Source organism: Rhinoraja longicauda, chromosome 33 (assembly GCF_053455715.1).
Source record: "Rhinoraja longicauda isolate Sanriku21f chromosome 33, sRhiLon1.1, whole genome shotgun sequence".
Classification (NCBI taxonomy): Eukaryota; Metazoa; Chordata; class Chondrichthyes; order Rajiformes; family Arhynchobatidae; genus Rhinoraja; species Rhinoraja longicauda.
Window position 1 is genome coordinate 20,279,277 of NC_135985.1, and position 17,552 is coordinate 20,296,828.

Genomic DNA, 17,552 nt, shown 5'->3' on the forward strand with positions numbered 1-17,552 from the left:
CTCTCTGTCAGTCTCTCTCTCTCTGTCAGTCTCTCTCTCTGTGTCAGTCTCTCTCTCTGTCAGTCTCTCTGTGTCAGTCTCTCTCTCTGTGTCAGTCTCTCTCTCTGTGTCAGTCTCTCTCTCTCTCTGTCAGTCTCTCTCTCTCACTCAGTCTCTCTGTGTCAGTCTCTCTGTGTCAGTCTCTCTCTCTGTGTCAGTCTCTCTCTCTCTCTGTCAGTCTCTCTCTCTCTGTCAGTCTCTCTGTGTCAGTCTCTCTCTCTGTGTCAGTCTCTCTCTCTGTGTCAGTCTCTCTCTCTGTGTCAGTCTCTCTCTCTGTGTCAGTCTCTCTCTCTCTCTGTCAGTCTCTCTGTGTCAGTCTCTCTCTCTGTGTCAGTCTCTCTCTCTCTCTGTCAGTCTCTCTGTGTCAGTCTCTCTCTCTGTGTCAGTCTCTCTCTCTCTGTCAGTCTCTCTCTCTGTGTCAGTCTCTCTCTCTGTGTCAGTCTCTCTCTCTGTGTCAGTCTCTCTCTCTCACTCAGTCTCTCTCTCTCTGTCAGTCTCTCTCTCTCTGTCAGTCTCTCTCTCTCAGTCAGTCTCTCTCTCTCACTCAGTCTCTCTCTCTCTCTCAGTCAGTCAGTCTCTCGCTCTCTCTCTCTCTCTCTGGACAACAGAAAGAGCTAGTGTCACTTGAGCATGTTCGATTCTTTAATTGCTATCCTGCTCCCAATTCTCCACTTTTAATGTGCAGAGGAGCTACTGTAGTCAGAACACTTAAAACTTAATTCAGAATTAAAATGACTCGACTGAACTACCAACTGATCCCAACATTGTTCAAATTTGAATTAATCTGTATACGAGTCAAAGTTGACATAACTAACTTAACAGGGGTGTAGGAAAATAACTGCAGATGCTGGTACAAATTGAAGGTATTTATTCCCTTCGATTCCCTCCAAAATGCTGGAGTAACTCAGCGGGTCAGGCAGCATCTCAGGAGAGAAGGAATGGGTGACGTTTCGGGTCGAGACCCTTCTTCAGACTGATGTCAGGGGGGCGGGACAAAGGAAGGATATTTTGACAGGGGTGTGATGTGGCATGGGTGTAGTGCGAGAGGGATGGGAGTGTGAGGTGTTTGAATGGTAAAGCCATGATAAAATGAGTAACTAGCAGCACCTTTGAAGTATAAATTTAATCATACATAGATGTGGGAAAAATGTTTTAAATGTATGCTTGCTTCATTTCCTTTTCTTCTTATCTATCCAGAAAACAGCTGAGACGCAAAATAGATCCAAAAGCATAATGGCTTGAGCACTTATCCATGGTCAAGCCTTTCAAAATCCTCATAGACAACTTTGTTCCATGACTCAAGTTGGAAAGAAAGTTGCAATCACAAAAAAATTTATGTGGAGCATAACAAGTGTTTAAAAAAAATAAAAATTGGAATAAGTTCAAAGTAGTGCAGAGTTAGAAATTCTGAACTAACTATTTATGAGATCATATCCAGAGTGAGACAAATAGCCCCAAGAGATAGGGTGGCAACTGGACTGTTCAAACAACTTTTTTTTAATAGAATAATGGTTCCAACCCTAGTCCGGACAGAGTGTGCCACTCCGCTGGTAAGACACCCATCAGAAATGAGACGGAGTCATTTTAGTTTAGTTTAGAGATACAGCGCGGAAACAGGCCCTTCGGCCCACCGGGTCTGCGCCGACCAGCGATCCCCGCACATTAATAATAATAATAATGCATTACATTTATATAGCGCTTTTCAAACACTCAAAGATGCTTTACAGGGATTACTAGAACATAGAGAAGAAAATAAATAGATAAATAAGTAAGCGAACAGAAAAAGGTGACAGAGGGTGAGGTGACAGTCAGTGGTTGAAGGCAGTGCTGAACAGGTGAGACTTCAGTGATGTTTTGAATGTGGTGAGTGAGGAGGAGTCTCTGACGGTTTGGGGTAGTGAGTTCCAGAGGGTGGGAGCAGCGATGGAGAAAGCCCTGTCCCCCCAGGATCTGAGTTTGGTCCGGATGGGGGGGGACAGAAGGTTGGCAGCAGCAGAGCGGAGCGTGCAGATGAGAGTGTGTCTGTGGAGGAGGTCAGTCAGGTAGGATGGGGCCAGGTTATGGAGGGCTTTGTAGGTCATGAGGAGGATTTTGTACTGGATTCTCTGGGGGATGGGGAGCCAGTGGAGCTTGTAAAGGACGGGGGTGATATGGTCACGGATCGGGGAGTGGGTGAGTAGACGGGCAGCGGAGTTTTGAATGTATTGAAGTTTACACCCACTAGGGTCATTTATCAAGCCAATTAACCTACAAACCTGTATGTCTTTGGAGTGTGGGAGGAAACCGAAGATCTCGGATAAAACCCACGCCGGTCACGGGGAGAACGTACAAACTCCGTACAGACAGCGCCCATAGTCGGGATCGAACCCTGGTCTCCGGCGCTGCGTTCGCTGTAAGGCAGCAACTCTACCACTGCGCCAGAGATTTTAACACCAGAGAATTACATCCCATGAAAAGTGCCAAAAAAACCATAACTTCAGACATAGAAAATGGAAGCATTTGTATTTAATAGAACAAAGGGTGACCGCTTGAGAGACATTGAAGATTTTCATCAGAAGTAGGAAAAATACTTTCTTTCTAATGTTCAAAAACAGTTAGCGTTATTCGTAGCAGAACCTGGCCCAGTTGATAAAGACTAAGGGATAATTTATTTTCAGAAACTCATCTGTTAATTATTTTTTCCATTAATTAATTTAGTAATACCGTAGACATACCTCCAAGTTTGAGTTTTAACTGCAAGTATTAGGAAGGAGACAAAGGAAAATGCAGAAGGAAACAGTGTTTTATCCCTGAAACGATTTAGTTATTGCCACATTCCTGATGCGGAAGTTAATGGCTGCACTTAATAAAGTTTTTAATTGGCTCTAAAATACTTTGCGAAGTCAAGAAAGAAACTTTATGAGCACATTCTCTTTCATCCGAGATCCATAATACCTTTTACACCAAACTTTTAGCACCTCTCTTTATTAAATATTCCGAGCCACAGCAGGGTTGTTGTTACAACTGCACCAACTCTTGATATCTCAACACGTGCCTTAAGATCAGCACAGGATCATTTGGATAGAATAAAACTCTTTTCAATGGGGAATCTTGAAATTTTAAAATATTTAACGAACACAAGCTTGAGGAACAGCTTCCACATCTTCTATCTGGCCACAAGCCTTCAAGAGCCAACATTAGATTCTACAACATCAAGTTATCACCTTTCTCTGTGGTGTAGGAAAATAACTGCAGATGCTGGTACAAATCGAAGGTATCACAAAATGCTGGAGTAACTCAGCAGGTCAGGCAGCATCTAGGAGAGAGGGAATGGGTAACGTTTCGGGTCGAGACCCTTCTTCAGTCTGAAGAGGAAAAACTTTTTCAGCCAGAGAGTTGTAAATCTGTGGAATTCTCTGCCTCAGAAGGCAGTGGAGGCCAATTCTCTGAATGCATTCAAGAGAGAGCTAGGTAGAGCTCTTAAGGATAGCGGAGTCAGGGGGTATGAGGAGAAGGCAGGAACGGGGTACTGATTGAGAATGATCAGCCATGATCACATTGAATGACGGTGCTGGCTCGAAGGGCCGAATGGCCTCCTCCTGCACCTATTGTCTATTGTCTATTGATACCTGAAGCTGTCTCTGTGGGGTGGGAGCTGTTTTACGTCCTCATCGTCCACCCTGGGTAGTTCTACAGAACTGGCAACATTTGCAGCAAATCGTCAACTACGGTACTCTGAAGCACCAATTGCCACTTTTGAATGTTGTAGTTGACATACGAAAGAAAGAAGCTTTCTCTGTCTGAATTCATCAAACTTCTGTGATATTACCTCAGCTTGTTTTTTAATCCCCTTTTCTTTGACAGTGGAACACCTGCTCAGCCTGACCTGTTAGACACACACTCCCACATTCTTTTGTCCATGCTCCCACCCTCTCTCTGCTCCCATTCCCTCACTGACCAGGTAACTGTGTTTACAGCTTATCCCCATGGTGATCCCGGTTTCACCCCACGGTAATCCCGGTTTCACCCGATGGGAAACATCTCCTTCCCTGCAGCAGAAGAAACTTCTTTCTCAGTTCAGACGAAGAATCTTCATCGGTTCATAAGCCATAGGAGCAGAATTAGGCCATTCGGTCCATCAAGTCTAATCCGCCAATCATGGCTGATCTATCTTTCCCCCCCTCAACCCCATTCACCTGCCTTATCTCTGTAACCTTTGACACCTTTACTAATCAAGAACCTGTCAATCTCCGCTTTAAAAATACCCAATGACTGCCTCAACAACCCTCTGGCTAAGGAAAGTTCTCCTCATCTCCTTTCGAAAGGTACTTCCTTTTATTCTGAGGCAGTGTCCCCTGGTCCTAGACTTTCCCACTAGTGGCAGCATCACATCCATCCTATCCATGCTTTTTACTGTTTATTAAAGTTTCAATGAGTTCCGCCTTTATCCTTCTAAACCCTTGCAAGTACAAGCCCAGAGCCATCAAACGCTCAGCATATGTTAACCCAATCATTCCTAGGATCATTCTCTTAAACCTCCTCTGGACCCTCTTCAACGCCAACACATCCCTCCTCAGATACGAGGCTCAAAACTGCTCATAACACTCCAATTGTGGTCTGACCAGTGCCTTATAAAGCCACAGCATTGCCACCTTTTATATTCTGGTCCTCCCGAAATGAATGACAATGTTGCATTTGCCTTCCTTACCACCAATTCAACCTGTAAATAAATATTTTGGGAATCCTGCACCGGAACTCCCAAGTCCTTTTGCACCTTCCATTTCTGAATCCTCTCCCCCATTTAGAACATAGTCTCCATGTTTATTCCTTCTACCAAAGTGTATGACCGCACACTTTGCTACGTGGCTGTGTTCCTTCTGCCACTTCTTGGCCAACTCTCTCAACCTGTCCAAATCCTTCTGCCGACTCCCTGCTTCCTCTACACCACCTGGCCCGCCACCCATCTTTGTATCATCCGCAAACATGGCCACAACCATCAATCCCCTCATCCAAATCACTGAAGTGTAGTGGGCCCAACACCGACCCCTGCGGAACACCAGTAGTCACCAGCAGCCAACCAAAAAAAGGTGCCATCATTCCCACTTTTTGTCTTCTTCCATCCAGCCAACCTACCCGTGCTAGTATCTTCCCTCGAAGAGTCACGGGCTCTCATCTTGTTTAACAGCCTCACGTGTGACACTTTATCACAGGCTTTCTGAAAATCCAAGTAAACAACATCCACAGACTCTTCTTTGACTTTGCTGTTTAGTTCCTCAAAAGAATTCCAACAGGTTTGTCAGGTAAGGTCACACACCTTCACAAAACCACGCTGACTTCGGCCTATTTTATCATGTGCTTCTAAGTGCTTGGAAATGGCGGGACTATCATATGTTGAAAGACTGGAGCGACTAGGCTTGTATATACTGGAATTTAGAAGGATGAGAGGAGATCTTATCGAAACATATAAGATTATTAAGGGGTTGGACACGTTAGAGGCAGGAAACATGTTCCCAATGTTGGGGGAGTCCAGAACAAGCAGCCACAGTTTAAGAATAAGGGGTAGGCCATTTAGAACTGAGATGAGGAAAAACTTTTTCAGTCAGAGAGTTGTGCATCTGTGGAATTCTCTGCCTCAGAAGGCAGTGGAGGCCAATTCTCTGAATTCATTCAAGAGAGAGCTAGATAGAGCTCTTAAGGATAGCGGAGTCAGGGGGTATGGGGAGAAGGCAGGAACGGGGTACTGATTGAGAATGATCAGCCATGATCACATTGAATGGCGGTGCTGGCTCGAAGGGCCAAATGGCCTCCTCCTGTACCTATTGTCTATTGTCTATTGAAATCTCATTCTTAATGACGAACTCTAAAATCTCACCAATCATTGAAGTCAGGCGAATGGGCCTACAGTTAGTTGCCTCACACCTTCTTGAACAGCGGAGTTACATTTGCAATTTTCCAGTCATCTGGGACCACTCCTGAATTTAGTGACTGTTGAAAGATCATTACTAATGCTACCACAATCTCTCAAGCTGCCCCTTTCAGAACCCTGGGTTGTAGTCCATCTGCTCCAGGTGACTTATCCACTATCAGACCTTCCTGTCCAGATTTTTGTTTCTCGATTAGCAAGGATGTCAGAGGTTATGGAGAGGAGGCAGGAGAATGGGGTCGAGAGGGAAAGATAGGTCAGCCATGATTGAATGGAGGAGTAGACGATGGAATGAATGGCCTCCTTCTGCTCGTATGACTCACGAACATGAACTTTCAGCTTCCCAAGCACCTTCTCCTTTTTAATAGCAACTCCACTAACATCTGCCCCTGACTCTCTTGAATTTCTGGCATGTTGCTGGTGTCTTCTGCTGCGAAGACTGACGCCAAAAAAAAAGTAATCAATTCGTCCTCCATTTCTTTGTTTCAGGAAACACTAACTCTGTGTCTCTCCCCAAAAGGTGCAACATGACCTGATCAGTTTTGCCAGCATTTTCAGTTTTTATTTTCTATTTTCAACATCTGTACCTTCTTTGATTTTTAATTATCTTGCATTTTATCTGCATCACTGGATAATTGCAATTGTTCATGAACATCCATCACCAGCAAAGTAGATTTCAGAATTCAATCATCCTATTCTTGCCTTTATTCACAAAATGCTGGAGTAACTCAACAGGTCAGGCAGCATCTCGGGAGAGAAGGAATGGGTGACGTTTAGGGTCGAGACCCTTCTTCGGTCTGAAGAAGGGTCTCGACCTGAAACGTCACCCATTCCTTCTCTCCCGAGATGCTGCCTGACCTGCTGAGTTACTCCAGCATTTTGTGAATAAATCGATTTGTACCAGCATCTGCAGTTATTTTCTTATCCTATTCTTACCATTGTCCACCTTGTTGAAAGGTGTTGTGTCTACACATTTACTCACCAGCTGTGTCGGGACTTTGCTTTGCTTGGACCAGATCGGGAATAGGACACCAGTTCTCTCGGCTAATCTGAAAAGTAAAACCAGAGTGTCAGAACAAAACATTTCTCGGAGGGAATCTGCTTTCTCATGTTTCTATTTTGGGATGTTGGGCGTACAGCACAAGAACAGGCCCTTTGGCACACAATGTCTTCGCCGACCGTGACACCAAGCCCAACTCCTATCAAGCAGCACAACATTTTCACATCCTTCTAGATATACACAAAAAGGCTGGAGTAACTCAGCGGGACAGGCAGCATCTCTGGAGAGAAGGAATGGGCGACGCTTCAGGTCGAGACCCTTTTCATCCATATCCCTCCAATTCCTGCATATCCATGTGTACATCTAAAAGTCTCTTAAATGCCACTATTGTATCGAACTCAATCACCTACCCTGAAAGCACCTTTCCGGCACTCACCACCCTCTGTGTAAACAAAGCTACCCCACACTTCTCCTTTATACCTTGTCCCTCTCACCTTAAACCTACGCCCTCTAGTATTTGATTTTTACATCCTGGGATGGGATGATTGTCTATCCTATCTATGCCTATCATAATTTTATCAGGTCTCCACGCAACCACTGGCATTCTGGAGAAAACAGTCCAAGTCTGTCCTCAGCTAATGCCCCCTAATCAGGCAGCAATGCTAGACACCCTCTGCACCCTTTCCAAAGCCGCATCCTGCATGGGGCAACAGAGCTGCACGCAATACTCCAAATGTGCCCTCGTTCCCTTCGAAATAAATGGCTTTCCGGGCTAGACACAGAATGCTGGAGTAACTCAGCGGGTCAGGCAGCATCTCTGGAGAGAAGGAATGGATGAAGGAACGGGTCGAGACCCTTCTTCAGACTGATGTCAGGGGAGGGGGCGGGACAAAGATAGGATGTAGTCAGAGACAGGAAGACTAGTGGGAGAACTGGGAAGGGGGAAGGGATAGAGAGGGGAACCAGGGACTACCTGAAGTTAGAGAAGTCAATGTCCATACCGCTGGGGTGTAAACTGCCCAAGCGAAATATGAGGTGCTGTTCCTCCAATTTGCGTTGGGCCTCACTCTGGCAATGGAGGAGGCCCAGGACAGAAAGGTCAGATTGGGAATAGGAGGGGGAGTTGAAGTGCTGAGCCACCGGGAGATCAGGTTGGTTGAGACGGACTGAGCGGAGGTGTTCAGCGAAACAATGGCCGAGCCTGCGCTTGGTCTCGCCGATGTCAGAGGGCAGTTAAGGATCAGCTATAGTTCTTTGAATCTAGGGTAACTGATACCTTAGATCGGGTCAGTAGAGAAGATTGATTTTCATGAAGGCACAGAAAACCCGATGAGCTTTTCAGACTACATATTGATGGTTATTATTACTGATATTAGCTTCTTTAATTCAGTTCTAAACAGGATGCAGTGAACACTCATACAGCCAAATCAATACCTTAAACTACAAAATCGTTGCAGCAAGTACTGTAAGTACTTTTTGTTAAATTATAAACAATTCACGATTAATGCTTTCGAGAAAGAAAATCTCACTTGCATTGAGCAAGTCTGTACGGAGTTTGTACGTGCGTCAGCTCTTGGTCATCAAAACGCAATTGCACAAGTCATTGGTAAGATGACACTTAGAGAGTAATGTGCACAGTTCTGGTCACCCAACTATGGAATGGTTGTTATTAAGTTGGAAACGATGTAGAAGAGATTCATCAGCATGTTGCATGGAGGACTGCAGCAAGTGGTGTATCCCAGCGATTGATGTTGGATCCACTGTTACTCGACATTTACATTAATAATTTGGATGCAAATGTAGGTGGCATGGTAAGTAAGTTTCAGGCTGACATTAAAACTGGTCGTGTAGAGGACAATGAATGAGGTTATCCACGATTACAACAGGATGTTGATCAACTGGACCAATGAGCCAAGGAATGGCATGTAGAGTTTAATTCAACTAAATATAAAGTGTCTGCAATAATGGATTATTGTGTCCAGTTACGGTCACTACTCTAGAAAACATCTAATAAAGGATGGCAAAATGATCTGAGAATGTCTGAGATCAGTCTGAAGAAGGGTCTCGACCCGCAACGTCACCCATTCCTTCTCTCCAGAGATGCTGCCTGTCCCGCTGAGTTACTCCAGCATTTTGCGTCTACCTTTGGTTTAAACCAGCATCTGCAGTTTCTTCCTACACACCCGGCAATTAAACGCTCTTGACTCTCAATGATCTGAGGATGTTACTGAGTTTGGAGCATCTAAGCAGAGGGTGGAGAGACTGGCCTTTTCTCCCTGGTGCGTAAGAGGCAGAGCGGAGACATTATAGAGATAAAAACCCATGAGGGGCACAGTCAAGGTGAACAGCCACATTTTTCCCGTAAGGTAGATGGCTTAGGTTTAAGATGAAAAGGAAAAGATTGAAAAGTGATCAGAGTGGCAATATAAGTATAAGAAAATAACTGCAGATGCTGGTACAAATCGAAAGTATTTATTCACAAAATGCTGGAATAACTCAGCAGGTCAGGCAGCATCTCAGGAGAGAAGGAATGGGTGGCATTTCGGGTCGAGACCCTTCTTCAGACTGACAATGACTGCAATTGTTTCTCCGCATAGAGGGATGGAGCATGGAACGGGCTGCCAAAGTGCCAAAGACACTTTTCAGGTGGATGGAAAGGAAAAGTTTGGAGGGATATGGGTGAGGCATGGGCAGGTGGGATCAGCTCACTTAAGAATCTTGGACAGCATGAATGAGTTGAGCCACTGGGCCTGTCTCCATGTGGGGTAGCTCTATGATTCTATGGAGATACAAGGAACAGCAGATGCTGGTTTACCAAAAACAACACAAAATGCGAGACTAGCTCACTGGGTCAAGCAACATCTCTGGCGAATGTGGATAAGTGACTGAAGAAGGGACCCAACCTGAAACGTCGCCTATTAGAAATGCTCTGAGTTACTTCTGCACTTTTGTCATCAAAGATATTTAGAAACACAGCGTGGAAACAGGCCCCTCGGCCCACCAAGTCCATTCCGACCGCCGAACACCCATACGCAAGTTCTGTGTCATCCCACTTTCACATCCAATGCACTTGGGGCAATTTCTCACGAGAGAAACAGATCGGGTAGAGGCACCGACTCTCTTGCCCAGAGTAGGCGAATCGAGGAACAGAGGACATAGGTTGAAGGTGATGGGGAAAAGATTTAATAGGAATCCGAGGGGTGTTTTTTTCTCACAAAGGGTGGTAGGTGTATGGAACAAGCTGCCAGAGGAGGTGGTTGAGGCAGGGGCCATCCCAACATCTAAGAAACATACAGGTACATGGATAGGACATGTTTGGAGGGATATGGACCAAATGCGGGCAGGTGGGACTAGTGTAGCTGGGACATGTTGGCCAGTGTGGGCAAGTTAGGTCGAAGGGCCTGTTTCCACACTCTATGACTCTACCAAAGTCAATTAACCTACAAACCTGCATGTCTTTGGAATATGTGAGAAAACCAGAGCACCCAGAGAAAACCCATGCAGTCACAGGGAGAACGTGCAAACTCCACACAGACAGCACCCGTAAGCCAGGATGGAATCCGAGACTCTGACGGTGTGAGGCAGCAACTCTACCCCAGTGCCACTGTGCAGCCAAGGTTCTGGCTGTCGTCACATGGCGATGGTGGAAGCTTTCTGTGCATAAAATAACTGCATTGTTTAACGGAATACAGCAGCAAAAAGACCTAAATATAATACGAGTGGGAAGTTCTGAAAGGGGTCTGAAAGACGCTTTCAATCACCACCACATGGAGACAGATGGCCTCATACTTTGGGTGTGGCTGTGTGCATCAGAGCTCCAACAAATCTCAACATTTATTTTTAAATCCAGATCGGCAGCCGAGAGCTTTTATTTTCCCCTCCTGTGCCTTTGAAATATCATTCTTTAAAATCTTGGGGAGAATAAAATAATAAACGGCATTGACAATGAGCGCACACATCCTTTCAGCAGAGCAGGAAGCTGGATCTGAGCACAAGTTTCCAGACTTCAGCTGCAAGGTTCAAGTCCCTGAAGTCCTCCCAACACAACGTCTCACGGCAACTGCGTCAGCCCAGGCCATCTGAGTTTCCAGCCAGGATCACAGCATTTGCCAACTGTATTGCAATGCATTGTGCAAGGTACTTCATTGATGAGGATGTGGGAAAATCTTGACCCACAACCTAAAATGCATTGTTTTAATAATTAAATTCAATTACTATTAAAACATCCAATACTATAGCGTGCTATAGTAGGGTGCTATAGGGTGCTACGTTCCTAGCACCCAGTGCTATAGAAACATAGAAACATAGAAAATAGGTGCAGGAGTAGGCCCTTCGAGCCTGCACCACCATTCAATATGATCATGGCTGATCATCCAACTCAGTATCCCGTACCTGCCTTCTCTCCATACCCCCTGATCCCTTTAGCCACAAGGGCCACATCTAACTCCCTCTTAAATATAGCCAATGAACTGGCCTCAACTACCTTCTGTGGCAGAGAATTCCACAGATTCACCACTCTCTGTGTGAAAAAAAACGTTCTCATCTCGGTCCTAAAAGACTTCCCCCTTATCCTTAAACTGTGACCCCTTGTTCTGGACTTCCCCAACATCGGGAACAATCTTCCTGCATCTAGCCTGTCCAACCCCTTAAGAATTTTGTAAGTTTCTATAAGATCCCCCCTCAATCTTCTATAACACCAGGATAAGTGCACAACCAGGAAAACCAAGCCCAATGCCAAAGTAGTATTAAAATTACCTATATACACATGCTATGGGACAATAACTAACTCCGTATTCAGTAATAAGCCATCAACATCAACATATAAAAACTAAGCGTGTAAATGCCAGCGTATCATTGGAGTCACCAAGTGGGCACCTCCATTCACTGGTGTTTCGTTGAGAGGCCCACGACATCCAAAGTCGGCCCCCATCGTGCAGATTTTACAGCCACTCCAGTCTAATTCTGTGACGTGATGAAGTGACAATGAAGTGCCCATCTACAGTCCATTCCTCCACAAACTCTCACCGAATTGGAATGATACCTCTTTGAATCTCGTCCCGATTCTCAAAATGTTGTACAGCTCAGAAATGTGTCATTCAGCCCACCATGTCTATGCCAACCTTTTTGCCCGTCTACCTTAATACCATTTGCCCACATTAAGTCATAGTCTTTCAAGCCCGAGCCGATTTCTGTCTGAGGAAGGGTTCCGACCCGAAACATCACTTATTTATTTTCTCCAAAGATGCTGCCTGACCCGCTGCGTTATTCCAGCATTTTGTGTCCGTCTACTTAGCCTTGCCTCTTCAGGAGCCCGTGATGATTGTAAATGACCCTACCACCTCCTCTGACAGAGAATTCCAGTGATCAACCACTTGAAAACAAACATGTTCTCAAGCGAAAAAACAAAGGAGTAACTGCTGAAGAACAGTCCCGACCCAAAACCTCACCTATCCATTCCCTTCATAAATGCTGCCTGACCCCCTGAGTCACCTTTTACTTTGCTCGATTCCAGTATCAGCAATTGCTTGCATCTACATTTCTTGTTCAGATTTTTAAAACTCCTGCTTTTCACCTTAATCGTGTGCACTCTTAGATTTAGATTTAGAGATACAGCGTGGAAACTAGGGACAATTTTTACATTTACCCAGTCAATTAACCTACAAACCTGTACGTCTTTGGAGTGTGGGAGGAAACCGAAGATCTCGGAGAAAACCCACGCAGGTCACGGGGAGAACGTGCAAACTCCGTACAGACGGCGCCCGTAGTCAGGATTGAACCTGAGTCTCCGGCGCTGCATTCGCTGTAAGGCAGCAACTCTACCGCTGCACCACCATGCTGCCCTTGTTTTGGATTCCCTGCTCAAGGGGCAAAGATTTTGACCATCTACCTCTGTTTCCCATATGTCAAGTCTCGTAATTTTAAGCATCTCTATCAGGTCACCCTCAGCCTCATTAACCGTGAATAAACAAACTTCGTCTATCCAATCTCTCCCCATAACTAAAGTCCTCCAATCCAGGCCATACCCTGGTGAATCTCCTCTGTACACTCTCCAATGTAATCAACTATTTTCTAGCACAGGACTGAGATCCTCGGACGTGGACCAGTGACGTCCAATCTGGCTTATAAAACATGCGCCATTGCCTCGAAACAGTTTGATGACATGACTTATCTTTGGGGACCTTTCGCAGTTCTTCAGTCAGAATGTACTTTATTTTTAAAACTGTTTAGTGAACTTTCTAATAAATTGTCACAATACTATCAAAGCCTGACAGATCCCCTATTACCTCTGGCACCCTCCCTCAACCAAGGGCAACACACAGACCCAGAATGGGAATCATTGCTTGCATTGCTCTGACAATGGAGGAAACCGAGGACAGAAAGGTCAATGTGGGAATGGGAAGGAAAATTAAAGTGACCTGCGACCGGGAGATCAGGTAGGTTCAGGTGGTCTGAGCGAAGGTGTTCAGCGAAATGATCGCCCAGTCTACGGTTGGACTCGCCGATGTATAGCATCTCCAGAGATGCTGCCTGTCCCGCTGAGTTACTCCAGCATTTTGTGACTATCATTGCTTTCCACTCTGCCACTGCCACCTATTAATCTTGATAAGTGAAAGACAAACTGCCGGAGGAACTCAGCAGGTCAAGAAGCAGCTGTGAAGGGAAATGGACAGTTAATATTTCAGACTGAGATACTGCATCTGGACTGACGTTTCCAGTTTAATGCTCCACTGCAAAGTCTCTTCAAGGTAATGTCCACCTTAATGATGTTCTCCTCTTCCCTTGGATGGGGGTTCTATGAGACACTCTCTCATTCCTCCCCCTCTGAGATTTGTACTGCAGTCCAGTGAAGGATCTTGACCTGAAATGTCAACCTACCCCTTTCCTCCACAGATGCTGCCTGACCCGTCGGGTACTTCCAGCAGCTTGTTTTGCTCCAGGTTACATCATCTGCTGGCCCTTGTGCCTCATGCTAATTTTTACAATCTGGCTCAGTGTTTCTCCCCCATCTTTCAGATCTTCTGAGAAAGACAAACCGCACAGCCTGTTGACCTCTCTCCCCAATGCAAGATTCGAGGAGCTCAGGAAATTCGCAACTTTGTGGCTCTGTTGCTTTGGAAATGCACTTGCAGTCAAGGGTTAATTTAAACTCATTTTAACTCAAAGATATTCTCCTTAAAAGGCTTCTGCTCTTTATAATAATAATAATAATGGAGATTCTGTCCTAGTTAATAATTAAGTAGATTTCAAATAAAGAAACAAAATGGTGGAGTAGCTCAGCGGGTCAGGTAGCGTCCAGGTGGACATGGATTGGCGACAGTTTGGGTCAACAATGGAGGAGGCCCAGGACAGTGGATCGTGAAGGAGAGTTAAAATGGTTAGCAACCAGAAATCCAGCAGGCCTAGGTGGACCGAGTGCAAGTGTTCAGCAAAACAGTCGTCTGGTCTATGCTTGGTCTTGTCATTGTTAAGGCCTAGAGTGAGGCTACGTGCAAACTGGAGGAACAACACTTCTTATTCTTTATGGGTAGCTTACAACCCAACGGTGTGAGCATTGAATTCTCCCTTTTTAGATAACAACCCAAACCCCCCCCCACTTCCCCACTCCCCTTCTCCGAGCCCCACCCAATTTCTTCCATTATCCCATCCCTCTTTTTCTTTCCCCCTGCTCTGCTCCACCTATATTCCTTCCTCTGGCTTCACATTTCCTGCCTCTTTTCTCCTTATCTCACAACCTTTTGTCTTCTTGTCATGTCTGACCTTTGTCCACCCATCTGCAAACAGAACCTGCAGCCACCTCCCACTTTTATTTACATCGGCGAAACCAAGCGCAGGCTCGGCGATCGCTTCGCTCAACACCTGCGCTCGGTCCGCATTAACCAAACTGTTCTCCCGGTGGCCGAGCACTTCAACTCCCCCTCCCATTCCCAGTCTGACCTTTCTGTCATGGGCCTCCTGCAGTGCCATAGTGAGGCCCACCGGAAATTGGAGGAACAGCACCTCATATTTCGCCTGGGCAGTTTGCAGCCCATTGATATGAACATCGACTTCTCCAACTTTAGATAGTTCCTCTGTCCCTCTCTTCCCCTCCTCCTTCCCAGATCTCCCTCTATCTTCCTGTCTCCACCTATATCCTTCCTTTGTCCCGCCCCCCTGACATCAGTCTGAAGAAGGGTCTCGACCCGAAACGTCACCCATTCCTTCTCTCCCGAGATGCTGCCTGACCTGCTGAGTTACTCCAGCATTTTGTGAATAAAGCCACCTCCCACTTGCCTGGCTTCCTTTCGTCCCCACCTCTCTCCCAGTTTTCTCTCCCCTACTTATGTTTCGTCTGAAGAACAGTTCCAACCATAAATGTCACCTGTCCGTCTCCTCTGGGGATGCTGCCTGACCTGCTCCGTTACTCCAGCGATGTGGTGTCTTTTTTGTTACCCTAGCATCTGCAGTTCCTTGTGACTAGATTTCAATCAGCGAGTGTCTGCACTGAGCCGGTCCCCTGCGGTCGAACGCAAGACCTGGCGGATGGCGGCTTCAGGGGGAACCCACCGAGCCGGTCCCCTGCCGATTGGACCCAGCAGGCCACTGAACTGGAAGGGGGAGCGCGCCGAGACTGCCACTGCTCGTCCCCCAAAGACCAGAGACGGACCGGGAGGATGGAGACGGTGACGACGGACATGACGGGCGAGGACGGTAGGAGAGGAGAGGGAACCGGGGTCAGGCCCATGTGCCCTCGTGGTCGGCTGCGGGAGCCCTCCCATTCCCCCCTCCCGGGGAACAAAGGTGGGCGGGCGCGGAGAGGGACGTGGCGTCCAAGGAAGGAGATGGTTGGAGGCCTGGCAGCAGCCTGGGACTTGCCTGGAACAGGCACCGCTCATAAGAACTAGAGCGTGGACTTTGAAAATGGCATCAAAACAAGGTGCCTCTTGCATGCGGGCTCCGTGGACTATTTTGTACGCTTGCTAATCGAGGATCGGGGGTATGGCAATGCTCTACTGGACTGTTTGTAAGAAAAATAATTTCACGGAGTCAGCACTTTGCACATATGACAATAAAAGTACCATTGAACCATTCCTCAACACTGCCCCAGTTAACCTGGATTCAAGTGCCAGAAATGTCCTGATTCAAGTTCCTCTTTAAATACATCACATCAAACTTTGTTTTAAAATAACTAAAGATGTCTGAAGAAGGGTGTCGACCCAAAACGTCACCCATTCCTTCTCTCCAGGGATGCTGCCTGTCCCGCTGAGTTTTTTAGATTTAGATTTAGATTTAGAGATACAGCGCAGAAACAGGCCCTTCGGCCCACCAGGTCTGCGCCGCCCAGCAATCCCCGCACACTAACGCTATCCTACACCCACTAGGGACAATTTTTACATTTGCCCAGCCAATCAACCTACAAAACCTGTACATCTTTGGAGTGTGGGAGGAAACCGAAGATCTCGGAGAAAACCCACGCAGGTCACGGGGAGAACGTACAAACTCCGTACAGTACAGCACCCATAGTCAGGATCGAACCTGAGTCTCCGGCGCTGCATTCGCTGTAAGGCAGCAGCAGTTACTCCAACATTTTGTGTCTACCTAAAGATGTGGCAATGCAGGCCCAGCCTGTCGCATCCTTGCCTCTGGGCAGAGGTTGTGGGTTTAAGGACTATTCCCAGAAAGTTGATAGCACAATTCTAGGATGCAAGTATCTCCCAAACGAATCCCATGACATTATTTTGACAGGAGCTCTCCAATGTGTCATGGGTAATATTTACAGTCATTGAACATTACTAAAACAGTACGTCTGGTCATTTTCATGTGATGACCTGTGGACGTTTGTTGTGTATAAATTGCCCGCTCTGTTCCAACTCTACAAGCATGACCACTCACTATATGAAGACTGGATAGACTCGGCTTGTACTCACTGGAATTTAGAAGATTGAGGGGGGATCTTATAGAAACTTCCAAAATTTTTAAGGGGTTGGACAGGCTAGATGCAGGAAGATTGTTCCCGATGTTGGGGAAGTCCAGAACGAGGGGTCACAGTTTAAGGATAAGGGGGAAGTCTTTTAGGACTGAGATGAGAAAGTTTTTTTTCACACAGAGAGTGGTGGATCTGTGGAATTCTCTGCCACAGAAGGCAGTTGAGGCCAGTTCATTGGCTATATTTAAGAGGGAGTTAGATGTGGCCCTTGTGGCTAAAGGGATCAGGGGGTATGGAGAGAAGGCAGGTACAGGATACTGAGTTGGATGATCAGCCATAATCATATTGAATGGCTCAAATGGCCTACTCCTGCACCTATTTTCTATGTTTCTATGTTTCTAAGCCATCCATTTTCTCTCACTGTCAGCCTGAAGGGAACATGAATGGAACAAAAGGGAATGCAAAGATTTTTTATTTTACACAGAATGTGCATAAAACAACATAGAGAGGCAGCACAGTGTCACAGCTGGAAGAGTTGCTGCCTCACTGCACCGGAGACCCAGGTTCAATCCTGAACTCGGGAGCTGTCTGTATGGAGTTTGCACATTCTCCCTGTGATTGCATGGGTTTCCTCCCTCTTCCCAAAATCATGCCAGTTTGTAGGTCAATTGGCCTCTTTAAATTGCCTTGACTGTTCTCTGAGTGGA

General features: G+C 46.2%; 1 protein-coding gene across 5 annotated transcripts in view; it reads right to left on the bottom strand.

Annotated features, from left to right (window-relative positions):
- Positions 1-17,552, bottom strand: part of LOC144609075 (A-kinase anchor protein 13-like) — a 452,410-nt gene that overhangs the window by 140,937 nt on the left and 293,921 nt on the right. For all 5 annotated transcript variants that reach the window (XM_078427428.1, XM_078427427.1, XM_078427426.1 and 2 more), the window contains one exon: positions 6,924-6,990. In XM_078427428.1, the coding sequence (XP_078283554.1) occupies positions 6,924-6,990 (67 nt within the window). The remainder of the gene's footprint in view (positions 1-6,923; positions 6,991-17,552) is intronic.